We start from the raw sequence: 17,540 nt of genomic DNA, 5'->3' as shown, positions 1-17,540 counted from the left end.
TGATGTTCTCCTAATAGCCAGCCACAATTGCTCGTGGAGGGCTTCAAAATCCCATCACTGGGATAGATTTCCATCCGGAGTACCCTTTATTAACTCCTTTTAAACTAGGAGGTCCCGGGTACTTTCGGATGGAAGCATTTTGTTTCATGCACTACGTTGTTGATGCTTACAAGATCGTTGTAACTGTGAATCTTCGTGAGTTCATTGAAAACATCATCTACTGGATGCGATATCCATACTATTGCAAACACTTGATAAAATTTTGGGAGCTTTTCCTCCCTATGTGTGATTGGCATCAAAATGTTGAGTACATGCTAAATAACCACTGTGAGGAAGATGATAAATTTGGTCTTCTACTACTTGGTTACGATTTTACGTCGGACTACGACAAAGATTTGATTCACGTGACGATAGAGTGGCTGAATTTCTATGTAAAGGATCCTTTTGACATGATCCATACGAGCGAAGAACAATGCATGTATTTTAGAAGCAAGATGTTGGCTGAAAACGGGTACGATGAGATGCAACAGTTAGAACTTATCATCAGGGAGCCATTTCAGTATGATGACTACCCATCTTGGTATGTGCGTCGTTTGACCGAGGCGAAGGATAGGTTCGAGAAAAAGTCCAATCCTGATTCTGGTGACTGTTGGGATGGTTATGAGCCTGATTCAAGTGACCCATATGGGGATCCGTGGGAAGGAACCATGATTTTGTGTTCGACTAGTTACGTAGTTTTGTGTTGCATTTTCTGAGTTAGTTGCATGAACGCATTACCTTCATTAGTCTTAGTATGTATTATGTACCACTGGCCAGTTAACTGGTATCATTATGTACCATTCTCGTTGCCACGATACCTCTTACTATGTTTTATGTACCAGTGGCCTGTTTAATGGTACTAGGTTATGTTTCTTGTCATCTAAAACTACTTGGGTGTTCTTTTAAGGAGTCATCGTCTTATGTACCACTATTGTATTAGGTGGTACATTCACAGCACTTAATCTTGTTATGAATTAACTCTAATTTTGTTCACATTGGTTGAGAGACTTTTGTGTTTAGTACCAGTGCAACTGTTCTGTTTTGACATGAAATTGAACTAATCGATGATAGATCTGCATATGGAGTTTTAACATACAGAAGCGCAAACAATGTTTTGATAACTATTAATGAACTACGCTACTACTAACTACAATTGAACGAAAACGGCTATTACAATTTAAAATAAACGAAAAGGGCAATTACAATAATAGTTAGCCCAAATTTTACAATCTTTATGTGTTGGTGCTCTAACACCTCTACCCGTCAAACAACACCGCCGATGTTGGTATGTGGACCATCCTTAATGAGGTCCGACTGAACAACCCACTCCCAGTACCCGTAGTGGCGACATTTGTAGTACGACCGCTTCAGATTCTTCTCCGACATTGAGATCCGAAATTCCACGAGGGTTGCGTCATCTCCCAAGCAGTTGCAAGTTTTGGTTGATATCCATGAGACCATGAGATGTCCGCAGATGCAAAGGGCCGGGAAATTATTCGAATTCCTGTCGATGCAGAGGACATGGTTAACATTGTAAGTAATTTGTGAAGTGTTTGAGAAGGACGGTTACATTTTTAGACATATGACTTGTTTCACTCCAAATCCAAGCATATATAATGGAGTGAAACCACAAAGAGCGGGAAACTTCCTTAGTTTAGGCCTGCATTTTATATATGGTACCCTGTGGTTCATAAAATGTACCATTCTGTCTACAATGATACAATCCACACGTGAAAAGGTACCACTGTAGTAAGGCCTGCACAAATTTCATTGTCATTAGGTTAACGAAGTCAGTAAAGTCCAATTTCATAAGGAGGACTACATGAACACACTGTTCATTGAAGGGTGTAATTGGTTAAATCATTTAGCCATCGATAACAAGTAAGGCCATGAATGAACCAATCAACAACTAAATAACTCAAACGAGTAACTGACTTCGTTAGTGACATAAATATCCCAAAGGTTGTGATTATGGATTTCATGTACATGTAAGGGTTGTGTTTCGGGGTTTTTGGACTCCCTCGGGAGAGTTACAATTCCAAGAATGCGCGTCGACCGTCTGTACCTGCAAAACCACGAAAACTCCAGTTGGGTGGAGTTCCGCCTTCGACGATCAAGTTCGAACGTTTCCGGATGTATAAAATTGCGGAATGTAAAGAGTTTTCTCTCGGATTCCGAGAGAATTCTACAACTAATATTGCTAGAGTTTTTTGTGTGTATTTATGAATGTGTAATAAATGAGGATTTTCCTCTATTTGAAGTGGAAGGGGATTAGTTCCCCTTTTAGGGTTAAAGTGTCACGTGTCAGTAGAGGATTGGATCCCCTAGGACCTATCTGAGGTTGACACGTGTCAGCATGGTATAGGGCCACGTGGACAGGGTATTTTTACCCTAAACACGTTCTGCTTACGAAATCATTAAAAGATTACGAACTAGTTACTGTGGTAACCTGTTACATGTATGTCTTATTAAAAAAATATTAGTGAAATCGAAGATTGTCATTAAATAATATCCTACAATGTACTACTATCAACGTAAATCTCCCAAAGGTTGTGATTAACAAATCATGGTTGACCCTGTAGTTGGTTAATGAGGTCTACTATAGTAATAAGGTGTTTGTGACCAACTATTGAAGCCAAATAAGAATGATATTAGTGATACCAAAATGCTGATTAAATAGTGTCCTCCTATGACGGTGTTGTACCACCGTGATGGACAAATATGCATTTTCCTTTTCAATGGTTGTTTCTATAAGGTAATTTGTTCCACCTAGACTACAGTGGTACCCTAAGTGTCTTAGTGGTACCCTCAAGTAGATGTATTGCATCTGGAACTTGAAACTAAGTTCACGTAATATACTGAATTTAATTTGTCTAAATTAGCAAATTATTCAATTATTATTATCCCATACCAAAAATTGTAATTAGTAGAAAGTATACTTGACTTACAACGACCATAATAAAATCACACTTATTCTAGTGGTACTCTTATTGTTCGTGACTTGTACCACTAATTATTATCTGCATGCGTTTAAATGACGTATTGAAATGATGAGTGACGGAAATTGCAGTTCCCTAGATTTAGCGTCTATAATTTCTTATCCTTTTCAGTGGTTCCTTTTACGAGTTCATTTGTCCACCCTCTGTTTATAGTGGTACAGTAATTATTACTATTGTTGTGTTGTATGAATTTTTAATAGAAATGAATATGAATATTTAATCGTCGTTTTTTTTTGTGTAACAATAATAATGATAAAAATAAAATGCAATTTTTGGTAGTAGAAGATAGTATCACGTTGTTTTTGTTTTGGTTGTTATTAAAAGGGATACGAATGTCTGCCACACAATAAAATGTTTATTTTAAACTTTAAGATTTAAAGATAATTCAGTTTAAAATGGCGTGTAAACAAAGGAAAAAAAAACAGTTGACGAAAATCAAAAAAACGGTCCCAACAGTTGTGTTTAGGAATGAATTTTTCTTTCTTAGCTGTTTATTTTTTTTCCCTTTTTTATGGAGTTGATACCCTATTTTCAGTTTTAATATAGAGTAAAAGCTATGATTCCAATTCTTGTCAACATAAGTTACATTGCAAAATAATATATGACTATTAGGATTGAACTGTTTTTAGTCAAAATGGGTTGAGGAATATTATGAAACTTTAATTCTATTCATATTTTGTGTTTAATTGGGTCAAACATGTGTATACATAATTATGACACTTTGACAACATGGTATATGGTTATTGTTAGCGGAATTTGATTGTATATAAATACAGGTGCTTCTTAACCATAAGATATTCAACATACTTTCTGAATCCTAAAGATGTATAGTAACTTGCCAAGTCATGTTGTTATGTTTGGAGATGAATTGTAGACATAAGCTGGTAGGTTGTTTGTTGTTTTTTTTATACATTATGTATTATTTGTAGCATGTTTTTTTTTTTATCTGTTTGTAAATAACTTTGTGAATATTGTAGGTTCTTCCAGAGGATTGGTCTGCCTTGTTGAGTGGAGTTTGTAGTCCTGTGGAAGTTCTTCGAGGCCCTAAAGCCGTATATAGCCTATGCAGCGAGTGAAGGTCATTGAAGATACCAGAAATAATATGTGTCTTGATACTGGCTGGGAAAGTTTTGTTAATGAAAATAACTTGGTTGATGGTGAAACAATGATAATTTATTATGTTGTAATAGAACATTTTATGTCAGGGTTTTTTCTCCGGCTATGGTTGAAAGACGTGCTAGTATTGAACATCTTTAAAACGAAGAGGATATTTAAATCTATGTAATTTTACCAATGGTACATTATAATGGTGTGGTTTGTACCATTGATTGTTTAAAGCAATAAAGAATTGGGATGGATGTTCTGCTCAGTGAGATGCATGTAATGAAGTTGATCATTACATTCCACAATTCATTTAATAATTCCAACCAACGCAACTAGTGAAATAAGTACAAACAAAACCTGGAAAGCTTTGGACTGCTCGGCCTATATGAAAGGGCCAGTATTCTCGTACCACTGGTTTTTTAGTGGTATAAATGAAAGTACAGAACGTACCACCCTGATTGTAGTGGTGTATACTGTCTTCATGTACGCAACATATGTACCCTTACCAGAGTTAACTCGAATAGTGAAGGTTTCGCCTGTTCGTAATAACCAATGACCTAATACACGCATTAAATAGGCAAAATCCAACATAGTCATTGCATAATCCAACATAGTGTTAGGCGTACAGGAAAATAGTGTTAGCGATATTAGTGATACCAAATAATGTGAGTACCAAATGTCCTCCTATGAGGGTTTTGTACCATCCTGCACAAGAAACAAGCATTTTTCCTTTCAGTGCTCATTTTATACTGTAAGTTGTACCACCCTAATTACAAAACATCCATTTTCCTGTTTAGTGGCTCTTTTTTTAAGGCCTTGTGTACAACCGTGACTTAAGTGGTACCCTTGTTGTCTTAGTGGTACCCTGGATCAAATGACTACGTCTACTCCGAGCATGATACATTAAATTATTGGTATAATACTAAACTTAGGTTGTTTGAAATAGCACATTTTTCAGTTGTAATTATCTCATAAAAAAATAGTAATTATGGTAAAGTACACTTTACTTACATGTACAAACATAAAATCACTTCGGTTTAATATAAGCTTAAACACACTTCAGTGGTACAAATATTGTATATGACATGTACCATTAATGATGAACTGCATGCGTGGAATGACGTATTAAGTGACGAGTCATGGAAATGGCGGTTCCCTAGATTTTGCCGAATTACTTTTAATCTCCCCGGTAAACCACCATTTGCGCAGAAGCTATTGATTAACAGTCATTATTACTTCTCTCTCCCACTACATCCACTCCTCTAGTCACTTATGCTATGCACTTCTCTCTATATATCGGTCAATTCACTGGTTCAGTTACTTACTTCAAACATTATCAAAATTAAACAAACACTCAAAAGTAACTCACTTGCTTTCTATCTCCAAAAAACCGAGTTGAAGATTCCCCAAAAACTCAAATATAAACATAGATATAGTAGCGAAAAGGCAAGAGATTTCTTCTTCCATGGTTGACATTCTGCCCTCTGAAGTTTTATCCACCATTTTATCATGCGTTGCCAAGTCATCTCCGGGTGACTTATTTCGGTGCAGATTAAGGTTGGATTTCAGTTTTTTTACATTTTGCACTCTGTTTTACGTTTACATACACACTGAGATTTAAGTACTTTCATTTCTGTTGTTTGTAATGTTGAACGTTGCAAGACCCTCCAAAGGATATCCGAAGAGAAAAGGGTCCTTCAACAAATTCCCTTATCTTGGATTCGAACACGAATGTGGTTACACCAAGAGGAGGCGAACACATTTTTCCCGGAGTGCGTGGAGAATGACCATCCTGAAGCATTTCTTCACTTTGGATTTGTGAGGCTTCTTTCTTATTTTCTATGAGTTTTAGAAATTACAATAATAATGGTGTCTATAAAATTAATTACTGTTTTCAATTCGCTGATTGACTAATTACTGTAGCGCCAATAATTCTCTACTATGGCGGTAGACGAAGGTTTAAAGAGTCTGGAACGAGCAACGGAGTTGCAAAATACGAAGGCAGCATACATATTAAGCCTCATATATATATTTACGGGAAATGAAGACAAAGGTGTTAAGCTTTTGGAGAACACCATCAACATCATCGGATCAGCAGGAATCGTCGACTGCAGAAGGAAGCTACGTGAAATGGCAACGTCAAATTGGATGAGAAACAAGTATCTGTTACAAAATATGCCGCAGCCGCGACTGTTTTGCAAACTAAAAATACAACACGAAAAGCACTTATCTGCCCGGGATGGTGTTTACAACGTAGATGTTGAAAATAAAATAGCTTGTCTAACTTGTAAATGTGTTAGGGAGATAAGCGTATTTTACACCATATTACATGGTCTAGCCAGGATGTAAGATATATGGGATAACTATTTGGTTTAATGACATTTCTTTTTTTAACTAATTGTATATGATTTGTTACATTTGTGTTTAACTTGTACATAATAATATGTTTCACAGATCAGAACAGCTAGTATTTATCGGAGAGATGTTCATAATAATAATAGGTGAAGGAGATGTTGACAATGTTAATAAACTTACGTATATTAATAAGCTAAATATAGTATTCCCGTTTTTTAAACAAGTATCTTTGTATAGTTATGAACTAGTTGGTCATTTAACTTACCAATATTATTTTACGTTGTTTACGTAGTAACAAATGCAAATGTTTAGCACACATAAACAGAACACAAAAATAGTTAATAGTCTACTATGCTACTAGTTATAACATTACGAAGTACCACCCTGAACACGATACATGCCTTTGCCTTATCAGTGGTTCGTTTTATACGGTCATATGTACCACCCTGCTTAAAGTGGTACCCAAATTGTCTTATGTATGATGACAATGTACCACCATGATTACAGTGGGACACTTGTATGGTATATCATTATAGGAACCTATTCATGTAAATACCTGTACTTACAACATATGGATATAAATGACCAATGGTACATTTCATTAACGATAACTGTACCACTGAAAGATGTTATAACAACATATATAATAAACAAATATCAAACCAGTAACAAACCAGTGGAATGAATAAAATTACAAGTGATGGGAACCTGATGTACCAAGAGTACCTAATACACTTACCGAAAACCCCCAGAATTAGTTCCCCTAAGGAAAGTGTAGTACCCTAAGGAACCATCCAGATCCCTCTTTTGATATTAGTGATACCAAAATTCTGATTAAACAGTGACCTCCTATCAAATTCTTTTCAGTGGTTGTTTCTATAAGGTCATTTGTACCACCCTAGCTACAGTATTGTATTTCAAAGTAACTGAATTAGTTGATAAGGTAAATGTCCAAAAGGTCGTGATTACGAACTTAAGGTACATATGGGGGTTGTGATTACAATTTCATGAATTGATACGCGTACGTCTTTTTACTGAGGTAAACTGCAGTATTCATACATGTACATCTTTGTAACAAAATACCGCTGAAGCAACAACATGTCATTCAATAATGTTTTATTGCGTCCTACTTTCAACGTAAATCTCCCAAGGGTTGTGAGTATCAAATTCATTGACAGATTATGAATTGGTTAATGAGGTATACTCTAGTAATTAGTTGTTTGTGACCAAATATATTATTGAATCCTAATCAGAATGATATCAGTGATACCAAAATGCTGATTAAACAGTGTCCTCCTATGACGGTGTTGGACCACCATGACGGACAAACATGCATTTTCCTTTTCAGTGGTTGTTTCTATAAGGTAATTTGTTCTAGGCCACCTCTACTACAGTGGTACCCTTAGTGTCTTAGTGGTACCCTCGAGTAGATGTATTGCATCTGGAACTTGAAACTAAGTTCACGTATTATACTGAATTTAAGTTGTCTGAAATAGCACATTATTCAATTATTATTATCCCATACCAAAAATTGTAATTAGTAGAAAGTATACTTGACTTACAACGACCATAATAAAATCACACTTATTCCAGTGTTACTCTTATTGTTCGTGACTTGTACCATAAATTATTATCTGCATGTGTTTAAATGACGTATTGAAATGATGTGTGACGGAAATTGCAGTTCCCCAGATTTAGCTTGTGTAATTTCTCTTCCTTTTCAGTGGTTCTTTTTATGAGTTCATTTCTCCTACCCTAATTATAGTGGTACACTAATTATTACGATTGTTGTCTTATTTGAATTTTTATTGAAAATGAATATGAACATTTAAGCGTCGTTTTTTTTTGGGTAAAAATAGTAATGATAATAATAAAATGCAGTTTTGGGTATTAACAGATAATATCACCTTTTTTTATTTTTTGGTTTTTATTTAAAGGGATACGAATGTATGAGACACAATGAAATATATAGTTTGAAAATTCTGATTTAAAGATAATTCAATTTAAATGGCGTACAAAAAAATAATAAAAAATAAACCGGTCGGCGGAAAACAGAAACGGTCCCAACACACGTACGTACAGACATCATGCATAGGCATAATAGGAAACATTGCAAAAGTTACTTTCTATTTTTAGATTTTTAAAATGTTTGCACTATAGTGAAACGGATCAAAACATTACAATGAATACGTATAGTTTTATTCTTTTTGGAAGACATAACTATTTTATTCTTTCAAGAATGTGTAATAATTACTGGACTTGGTTTTGATTGGTGACTGGTACTAGAAACTCTTCTTTGTTTATTTCATTTCCTTTTTTGTTCTTCTGTTTTTGTTTTTTCCATTTACTCTATTTTATTCCTTTCATCTTCTTTCTTCTGCCAAAAAAAAAAAAAATAAATTCCAACAAGAAAATGGCCAGTAGTGATAGCACTGCGACCTCTAGGAAAGTCTTCCAACCACCTGCTTGGAAGCCGAATGCAAGCAAATCACAAGAACAGAATATTACAAGTTTCTTGTTATATTTTGCCGATGTTACACAGAAGATGAACAATCATCTGGCCTTCATGCAACAAGGTACCTCTAAGATGGATCGCAAAATAGAAGAGGGAGAACCAAGCAACAAAAGAAAGCGAGAGGTGGATGCTGAAGAGCGTGAACAGAAAGTAACTGTGTTTGAAACAAACAGTGATGGAGATAAAGTCGTCGTTGAGGAAGAAGGTGGGACCGAAGAAGAAAGTCAGAGTGAGGAAGAGGTTGAAAGTGACCTAAATTCTGATTCAGAAATCGAGACTGAGGAAGCAGCTGTTCCAAAATCGGATGCATCATTTGAACCAGACAATGGTTCAGATTTGGAAACTATTCTGATGATGATGATGACAATGATAGTGGTACTGATTTTGATTTTGGGAACCACTATGAAGATGAAGGAACAAGCGAGGACTCTGATATGTACAGAAGGAAAAGTACATGACTTAAGGCTGTAATAGGTCATTCTGATTAATGTGATGCATTTTGGGTCTTTTGTCATTTCCTTTCCTTTGCTGATCTTTAAAAGTGCTGACATGAATCAACGGTTGTTTAAAGATTTATTTTTGGTCTTTTATATTTGATTACAGAAACTTATGACCTAATTGTTAACATGTAGTTTAATCCATAGTTTATGTCATTGGTATGTATGAACAGTAGGTCGTAGTTGCTAAATGATTATGTTTATGGTATATATTTAATTAATCGTTGACCTTGTTTTAATGGCATTAGTTTTGTGTTGCATTTTATTGTTTATATTGCTTATATTTATGCTTGGTACAGGTTAAATGATGATGCGGTCATATGTGAAATTAGAGGGTTACATATGAGGTGGTTTGATTAATGGATATATTTAATTGTTCATGTATGGAAATTTAGCATTTACTGGTAATCTTTTGGTGATGGTTTATGGATATATCATTTTATGATTCTGTAGACTAATTATTTTTTCTACACTAATCTGAAAGAATGATAAGGTAGACTATTTATTTGCTCTTTTTTATAGTGATTCTAATAAGTAAAGAGATAACACACTTCAAGTACTTAACCATATGATATTTCACATTATATTTACATAATAAGCAGAAGGCCATACGGCTACAACCCACACAAACCTAACTTTAACCCTAATCCGAGCTTTGTGGAATAATTCGGAATGGAAAATCGCGTCTGAAAGAAGCTATCAAAGATCAATTTCCTTCGCAAATGATAAAACTGACTTTAAATTGCACAAAAATATTATCGTCGTACAACAGTTGCCACCGTGCGTGACAACCTCGTGGTGTCGCGACAATTGCTCTGTTCTTTTTTGCATATTTTGTTTCTGTATATTCTGTAAATCCTATCTTTCTGTCGCACCACATCATTTTAGTCATGGCACGGGAAATTCCAACATGTAACGACAAATGCTAATGTGGTGCTACAAAATTTTTTCCGTTTTTATTCTTCTTCGTAAAATTGTAACAACATGTAACGACAAATGCTACTGTGGTGCTAATGTAACAACATGTAACGACAAATGCTAATGTGCTGCAACAAAGAAAATTTTTCCCATTTTTATTCTTCTTCGTAAAATTCCAACGTCTTTCAATTTTTATTATCCCATACCTGAAATTGTAATCAGTATAACGAATACTTCACTTACAAGTACAAACATAAAATTACACAAAGTTGAATTGTAATAAGCACAAACGTATTTCAGTGGTACACTTATTGCTTAACACATGTACCATTAATTATTATATGGATTCCTCCTATGACGAATTGAAGTGAAGGGTCTGGGAAATGGCAGTTCCCCAGATTATGTGTGCCGAATTTATTTATCTCCCCCAGTAAATCATCATTTGCGCTTAACATTGATTAACCACCATCATATCATTACATCTCCAACCCACTACATCCATTCCCTTGCAGAATGTCAACCGTCATTTTACAGTCTACAAATAAGGCATTTCACTGACTAAGTTACTCATCTCAAACATTTTCAAAGAAAAACAAAGATTAAAAAAAATCTGACTTCCTTCTATTCCAAAAAATAGAGGTCAGACTCCACGAAAACTCAAAAAAAAAAAAGAAAAAAAAAATATGGATGTAGTAGTGAAAAGGCGAAAAATTTCAACTTCCATGGTTGACATCCTTCCGTCGGAAATGTTAGCGACCATTCTATGTTGCGTTGCTAAGTCATCTCCTGCATATTTATTTCAGTGCAAAATAAGGTAGGATTTCATTTTACTTATCATTTATACTCTGTTTCCCATCCCCCTATACACACGGATTTTAACAATGTAATTTCTGGCGTATGACATGAAAAAAGTTGCAAGACCCTGCGAAGGATAGCCGAAGAAAGGAGGGTCCTTCAACAAATTCACCTCCCTTGGATTCAAACACGAAGGTGGTAACACCGAGAAGAGGAAAACACATTCTTCATGAAGTGCGTGGAGAATGAACATCCTGAAGCTCTGCTTAAGTTTGGATTTGTAAGGCTTCTTTCTTATTACTTGACAATTTTATTCATTATAATATTACAAAAAACTTGTTGATAATTGTTAAAAATTTTCTATTTTACATTACTGTAGCGACAATACTTCAACTATTTGGTGGTTGACGAAGGGTTGAAGAGGTTGGAAAGAGCAACTGCATTGCAAAATACAGAGGTAGCATATATAGTAAGCCTCATATATATATACACCGGGGAAGAAGAAAAAGGTGTTAAGCTTTTGAAGAGCACTATCAACAACATCAGATCTGCAGGGATCGTCCAATGTAGAAGGAAGTTACGTGACTTGGCGAGGTAAAATTGGATGAGAAATAAGTTCGTTGTAGATTATATGCCACAACCGCATTTATTTTGCAAACAAAAACTACAACACGAGAAGAACTTATCTGCATGGGCTGGTCTTTATGATGAGGATGTTGAAAATACAATATCTTGTTAACTTGCAAACGTGTTAGGGAAATAAGCGTGTTTTATACAATAGTAAATGGTCTACTCATCCGTCATGTATGATAAATATTATCTGCATAATGACATTTCTTTTTTTAACTTGCAGATTATGATTTGTTAAATTCGTGTTTCCGTTGTATGTAATAATATGTTTTACAGTTCAAAACAACACACACAAACACAATACTTCACAATATTAGCTGTATTGTTCTCAGCTACTCCATAATCAAACAAACGGGATATTCTCAATGGTAACCCCCTATTATTGCTACGCACCAATGGTAACCCTCTTTTTTTTGGATTATACAAAATGACACTACTTTTCTTTTTTCTCCTAAAGATGACATTAATGGTGTTTTAACATAAAATAATCAATTAAAATTAACTATGGTTAGTTTTTTTGTTTAAAGAAAAAAAGAAAAACATTTAGAAAAATTAACAACCACAACCATCAATCCACACCACCATCTCCACCAGGAGCCACCGCGATATCCCTTCCCCTTTCACTACCGGCGACCCCAATTACCCGACCACCTGGACTCTAGACCGCCGAACACAGACGACCGATTTGCTGTGTTCATAGTCGACCTACCCGCAATAATCTCACTCGCTGAAACCTAATCGGAAAAGGGTGGGATTCGTCGACGGGGCAGGGGAGGGGCTAGGTGGGGGTTAAATTGATGTTAGCAGCTGCCATTGTGGCCGAAATTACAATTGTTGGTGACTGAATTGTTGATTGCAAAGGGAGATTAGGGTGAAGACGGTGGTAATTGGTAAAAATCAAATTGGTGACGGTTTTAAGGTGAGATGGGAAGTGGCCAGCGTTAATTGGTGGCGAATTGACGACTGTAGGTGGCGAATTGGTGGAGTAATTGGTGATGTGTGGGCTGCCGGAGGTTGGGCGGCTGTAGGTTGTTGCGTTGTGGTGTGATGTGGCCACCAAGCCCTCCCCGAAACCACCCAGCCAGCTCTCCATTTTGAAATCGTCGTCACCATATTGCCGGAAATTAAACCTCCGTGAAGGAGGCGAAATCTAGCGAGGTGAACCTTAAAATCGACGTCATCGCAAGCATGGATTGGGTCTTTGGAGGTTGAAGATGAGGTCGGAGTTGAGAATGCGGTGGTGTGTGATGAACACCGGAGAATTGTTGGCGGAGGAAACGAGAGGGCTGGGGTTAGATGGGTTGTATTGGTGGTTTTGGGGGTTGGGGAGGGCTGGGTAGGTGGTTTCGGGGGTCAAAAAGGGGTGGTAGAGGACGACCGGCCATTTTCCGGCGAGATTGAGGGTTGGGGTTAGAGTTCCGGCAAGGTTAAGGGGTGGAAAAAGGGTGGTTGGAATATTGGGTTTTTTTTTTAAATAAAAATCTGTCAAATAAAAGGGGGCATTTTTGTCATTTCGCTATTTTGGTTAACCATGGTTTAATTTTATGTTAAAACACCATCATTAATGTCATCATTAGGAGAAAAAAGATAACTAAGGTCATTTTGTATAATCCAAAAAAAGGGGGGTTACCGTTGGTGCGTAGCAATTGTAGGGGGTTACCATTGAGAATATCCCTCAAACAAACCTATATTAGTTTACGTTGTATCAAAAGCAAAAATTCAGGACATATAAACAGAACAACAACGATAAAATTTTACAACAGCACCAATAAAAGAATAGATCAATATGGATTTCAATTCTGACAACGTCTACTCTGACCTTCAAATCCTACATATGCTGAGAATGTACCACCCTGATTACAAGAAAATTATGCGAATCATAAGGTGCACATTCAGAGGAAACTGTGCCGCCGTAGCTTGCTTCTTTGCTGCGTTTTTCGCCCTAGCAGCCTTTTCTTTTCCCTTTTTCTTTGTGCAAGATTGATACATTACATCGGTTGTACAATGGGCCTTCTTCTTGGGCAATGGTGGATCCCTAATCACTGCTGGTACGGAACCATCACAACTCCCCACAACGGCACTAACTGGTGTAGGGATTGTATTTGGCAACCCAGATGCAGGTGTGGCTGGTGTATTTATACAACCAGGCCCCTTGTTCAAAGCCACAGAAGAAGGCGTTCGAACAACACAATGTACGCCATCATCCTTACCTTCATTTTCATTATCCTTTGCCGCCTGTTCCTATTTTTTGGCAACCATTGCCAACACTTCATCGACTCTGAGGTCCATCAATTACAACAACTCTGCCACAGCCTTAACACCCTCCTTACAAGCTGAAGCCTTAGAGAAAATTGGTTCATACATCCCCATCAATATGTGATATTGCCTGGCTTCATCGGTTTTAAGTGGATAATGGTAAGCTACTTTCACTCTCGTGTGTGTTTCCTTTAAATGTCCTTCCTCCAACGACGTAGAATATACTTCTCAGGAACAAAAGAAACACCGCAATGGTCATACACAAAGATCATATGTCGACAAATGATTCCATGGCACTCAAAGTGTTTACAGTCACAACTTGCTTCATATGTATTACTGTCATAGTGCACCCTGTAGCATCTCCGAATCTTAGTCACATATTCTTTCTTTGCATGTTTTGGCTTGATCCACACTTGGTCCTCAATAACAAACTCAACTTGATTCTCACCAACTTCATAGTCATCTAGGCGACGCACGTACAACATCCTCTGGCACTCCCGCTGAACTTCTTTGAATTTGGCGTCCGTGTAACACTTCCGGAACACTTCCTCCCCTGGGAAATCGGTAGCTAAATGCCTGACATACCGTATTGTGTTGGAGTCCACAATTCTTTCTGACTCGACCCTTATCTGCATTGCATCGCAATATCGAAGCACAAATTCAGACAACGTTGTATGCTTGTCAACATAACCTTTGAAAAGGTGATTGAAACTTTCCGAAGGTTGGGTCGTTTTCATCCCGGCCCAGAATAAATGCTTCAAATACGCTGGGATCCACATGTTCCTTTCCTCATACAGCCCTACATTTCAAAAAATTTCAATTACTAGCTTATCTAAAACCAAACAAACCTCATACACCTGGACTCCTATGAATGGTACATTCACTGTCTCCTAAATGTGACACAAGTAAGAAGCTTCCAGTCCCCTGCGCACAACCAGCTACACCACCTCTGCATACTCTAACATAAATCACTAACAACCACAAACCAAAAAAAAAAAAAAAAAAACCAGAACACTTGGACGTGTAGTACCTTCAAGCCAACTATTATCTCCTAGTTTATAATAATCAATTGCGTCCGCCCAACGATCTACAAATTCATCAGCATCTAAACTACCATAAATGATACTTTCAAACTCATCCTTTACAGCTTCATAGTCCTCATGCTTACCAACATACCTCGAAAACTTCTGTAGTATGTGCCATATGCACCACCTATGGCAACTCTCAGGCATTGTCAAGTTTACAACTTTCCTAATCGCCGGATCTTGATCCGTTAGGATTGAGATAGGAGCTTTACCCCCCATGCAATGTAGCCAAGTCCTCAATACCCACTCACACGTCTCCGCCGTCTCCCGAGAGATTAATGCACACCCAAACAAAATACTCTGCCCATGATGGTTCACACCGATAAACACAGCAAAGGGAAGGTGAAATTTGTTTGTAAAATATGTACTGTCAAAACACACAACATCTCCAAACTCCTCATACGCAGCTCTACTCCTCGCGTCTACCCACACAACATCTTGTAATGCGTCGTCCTTCCAAAACCGACATAGATGGAAAAAACTCTGATTGTCGGCACTAATTTTGTTGAAGTATTCTATCATGCCATTTGCATCACCCTTAGTAAGCTCAAGTCTGGTTTTCTGAGCCACTGCATTCTCAAAGTCTCTTTGCGTAAATGTCATCTCCTCCACTCCATTACGCTCCCGAGCATAACAACTATACATTTGGGATTCCTTCACCTTAGACTTCTTCGCCATATGCACCTGCTTGACCAAGTGATTGTTTTTCACCATCAACTCGTGCTTCCGGTACATTGCTACATCCTTTGACTTTCCCGGAGTAACAATGTGACCTTTGTGCTTCAAATTCAGCCTTCGAACTACCCAGTTCCCTTCCTTATTAACACTGGCATACAACTTCACAGGACAACCACACTTTTTAGTTTTCCGTTTCTTAACTATCTCCTCATCTTGCAACAACCCTTCCTTCAGTGCATCCTGTTTACGCTTCCTTGAAGGATAACCATAACAATCACAAGTCCACTTAGCATTCCTTCTCTCCTTACAACACTTTCCCTTTTCCAATTCCTTCTTCACATCCACCCACCCAGAATCAGCCCTCACTATACCAAAACCCTTTTGTCTAGCATAACTCCAGAAATAGGTATCCAACTCATCCCAACCCCCAAATACCATGCCCAAACTTGAGGGTGATACTTCCTCTTCCACACCAAACACAGTGTTCACCAGTACCGTGTTCTTCTTTGGGGTTATGAATGAGGAACCTCTTGCCTCTGCCCCTTCATCTTCAGCACCACCCTCAACTTCTACTTCCTTAAAATCTGACCCCTGTATTTCTCCCTCATCTCCTTCTCCTTCTTCATCCTCCTCCTCATCTCCTTTTGTAAATCTATCTCCACTCTCTAACCCCTCCTCATAAACATATACATCAACCTCACTATCTTCTCCAAGTGCCTCACCAACACCCACCTACAACACATATACATCCACAACAGTCTAGTGGATCATTATATCCCAATAACAACCAGCACAAACAATGACAAACAACACAACATAACATAATATAAAGAACAACATCATAACATTTTTTATGCCCATTTTCAATGACTACACACACCATTAAGCCAATATTTGAAAACCACTGCCATTACTAAATAGACCCCAAAATGTCCATCAATTGTCAAACTAAATTCACCAACTATCAATCAGAAACGACAACTAAACAAAATTTAAAGATACGAAAACTGACTTATCCCAAATTAAACCACTCATTTAATCACATTACAATACCCACATAACAATCACCATTCAAGCAATATCCATAATAATTCCTGAATTACACTACCAATTACTTAATATAATTAATCAATTATAAACACTCAACATGTACTCATACTTACAACAATGTGTGCTACGGAGTCACAAACCCTAATCTCTTACCCAACCTATAGTTTTATATTTCATTAACAACCAACAAATTAACCAAACACATCTACCACAACGTAATAAATTAGACACTTACATTGTCAGAGTCGAATCGCAACTCCCTTGCGCAACCACGCCCGTCTTCGCCATCTTCCCGCAATGCTTCCGCTAAATCGACCCCCAACATGTCTGCCAGCCGACGATTTCCCATTCTTATAATCTACTTTTTCATCAATTTATTGCAATTTTGACTTTACCATTGACGAAATAATGGATTTCAGCTGAGCATTCGTCATCTCCATTGAAGAGCTTCTTCCATTTTCCTTTTTTCACTTTTTACTGACAACATATGCTTTTGAAGGAGTCTTTTTTCCGCTTCAATTTTTCACTCCCCGTTGCAATGCACTATACTGTTACACACTTGGCAGCTAAATGACCCACTTGCATGTTACAAAGTTCCAACTAATTGCAATATTGCCAT

The 17,540-nt window shown here is 37.2% G+C and overlaps 1 protein-coding gene across 1 annotated transcript; it reads right to left on the bottom strand.

The window, feature by feature from the left end:
• Positions 1–14,299: 14,299 nt before the first annotated feature.
• On the bottom strand, positions 14,300–17,270 carry LOC110696909 (protein FAR-RED IMPAIRED RESPONSE 1-like). The gene is made up of 3 exons (XM_021874235.1): positions 17,157–17,270; positions 15,139–16,603; positions 14,300–14,907 (listed from the first exon to the last, which is right to left on the bottom strand). The coding sequence occupies exons 1-3, from the start codon at positions 17,268–17,270 to the stop codon at positions 14,300–14,302; spliced, it is 2,187 nt and encodes a 728-aa protein (XP_021729927.1).
• Between the last annotated feature and the right edge of the window lie 270 nt (positions 17,271–17,540).

This window comes from Chenopodium quinoa, unplaced genomic scaffold (genome assembly GCF_001683475.1).
Source record: "Chenopodium quinoa cultivar QQ74 unplaced genomic scaffold, ASM168347v1, whole genome shotgun sequence".
NCBI lineage: Eukaryota > Viridiplantae > Streptophyta > Magnoliopsida > Caryophyllales > Amaranthaceae > Chenopodium > Chenopodium quinoa.
Note: the sequence above shows the minus strand (reverse complement) of the source record. Positions and strands in the feature narration are given on the sequence as shown.

Bases quoted from the DNA above. Each gene is read 5' to 3' on its own strand.
- LOC110696909 (XM_021874235.1), bottom strand. From the start codon at position 17,270: ATGGGAAATCGTCGGCTGGCAGACATGTTGGGGGTCGATTTAGCGGAA. The intron at 16,604-17,156 runs GTAAGTGTCTAA...TATGTGTTGTAG, and splicing joins TGCGATTCGACTCTGACAAT to GTGGGTGTTGGTGAGGCACT. The intron at 14,908-15,138 runs GTACTACACGTC...TTTGAAATGTAG, and splicing joins AGATAATAGTTGGCTTGAAG to GGCTGTATGAGGAAAGGAAC.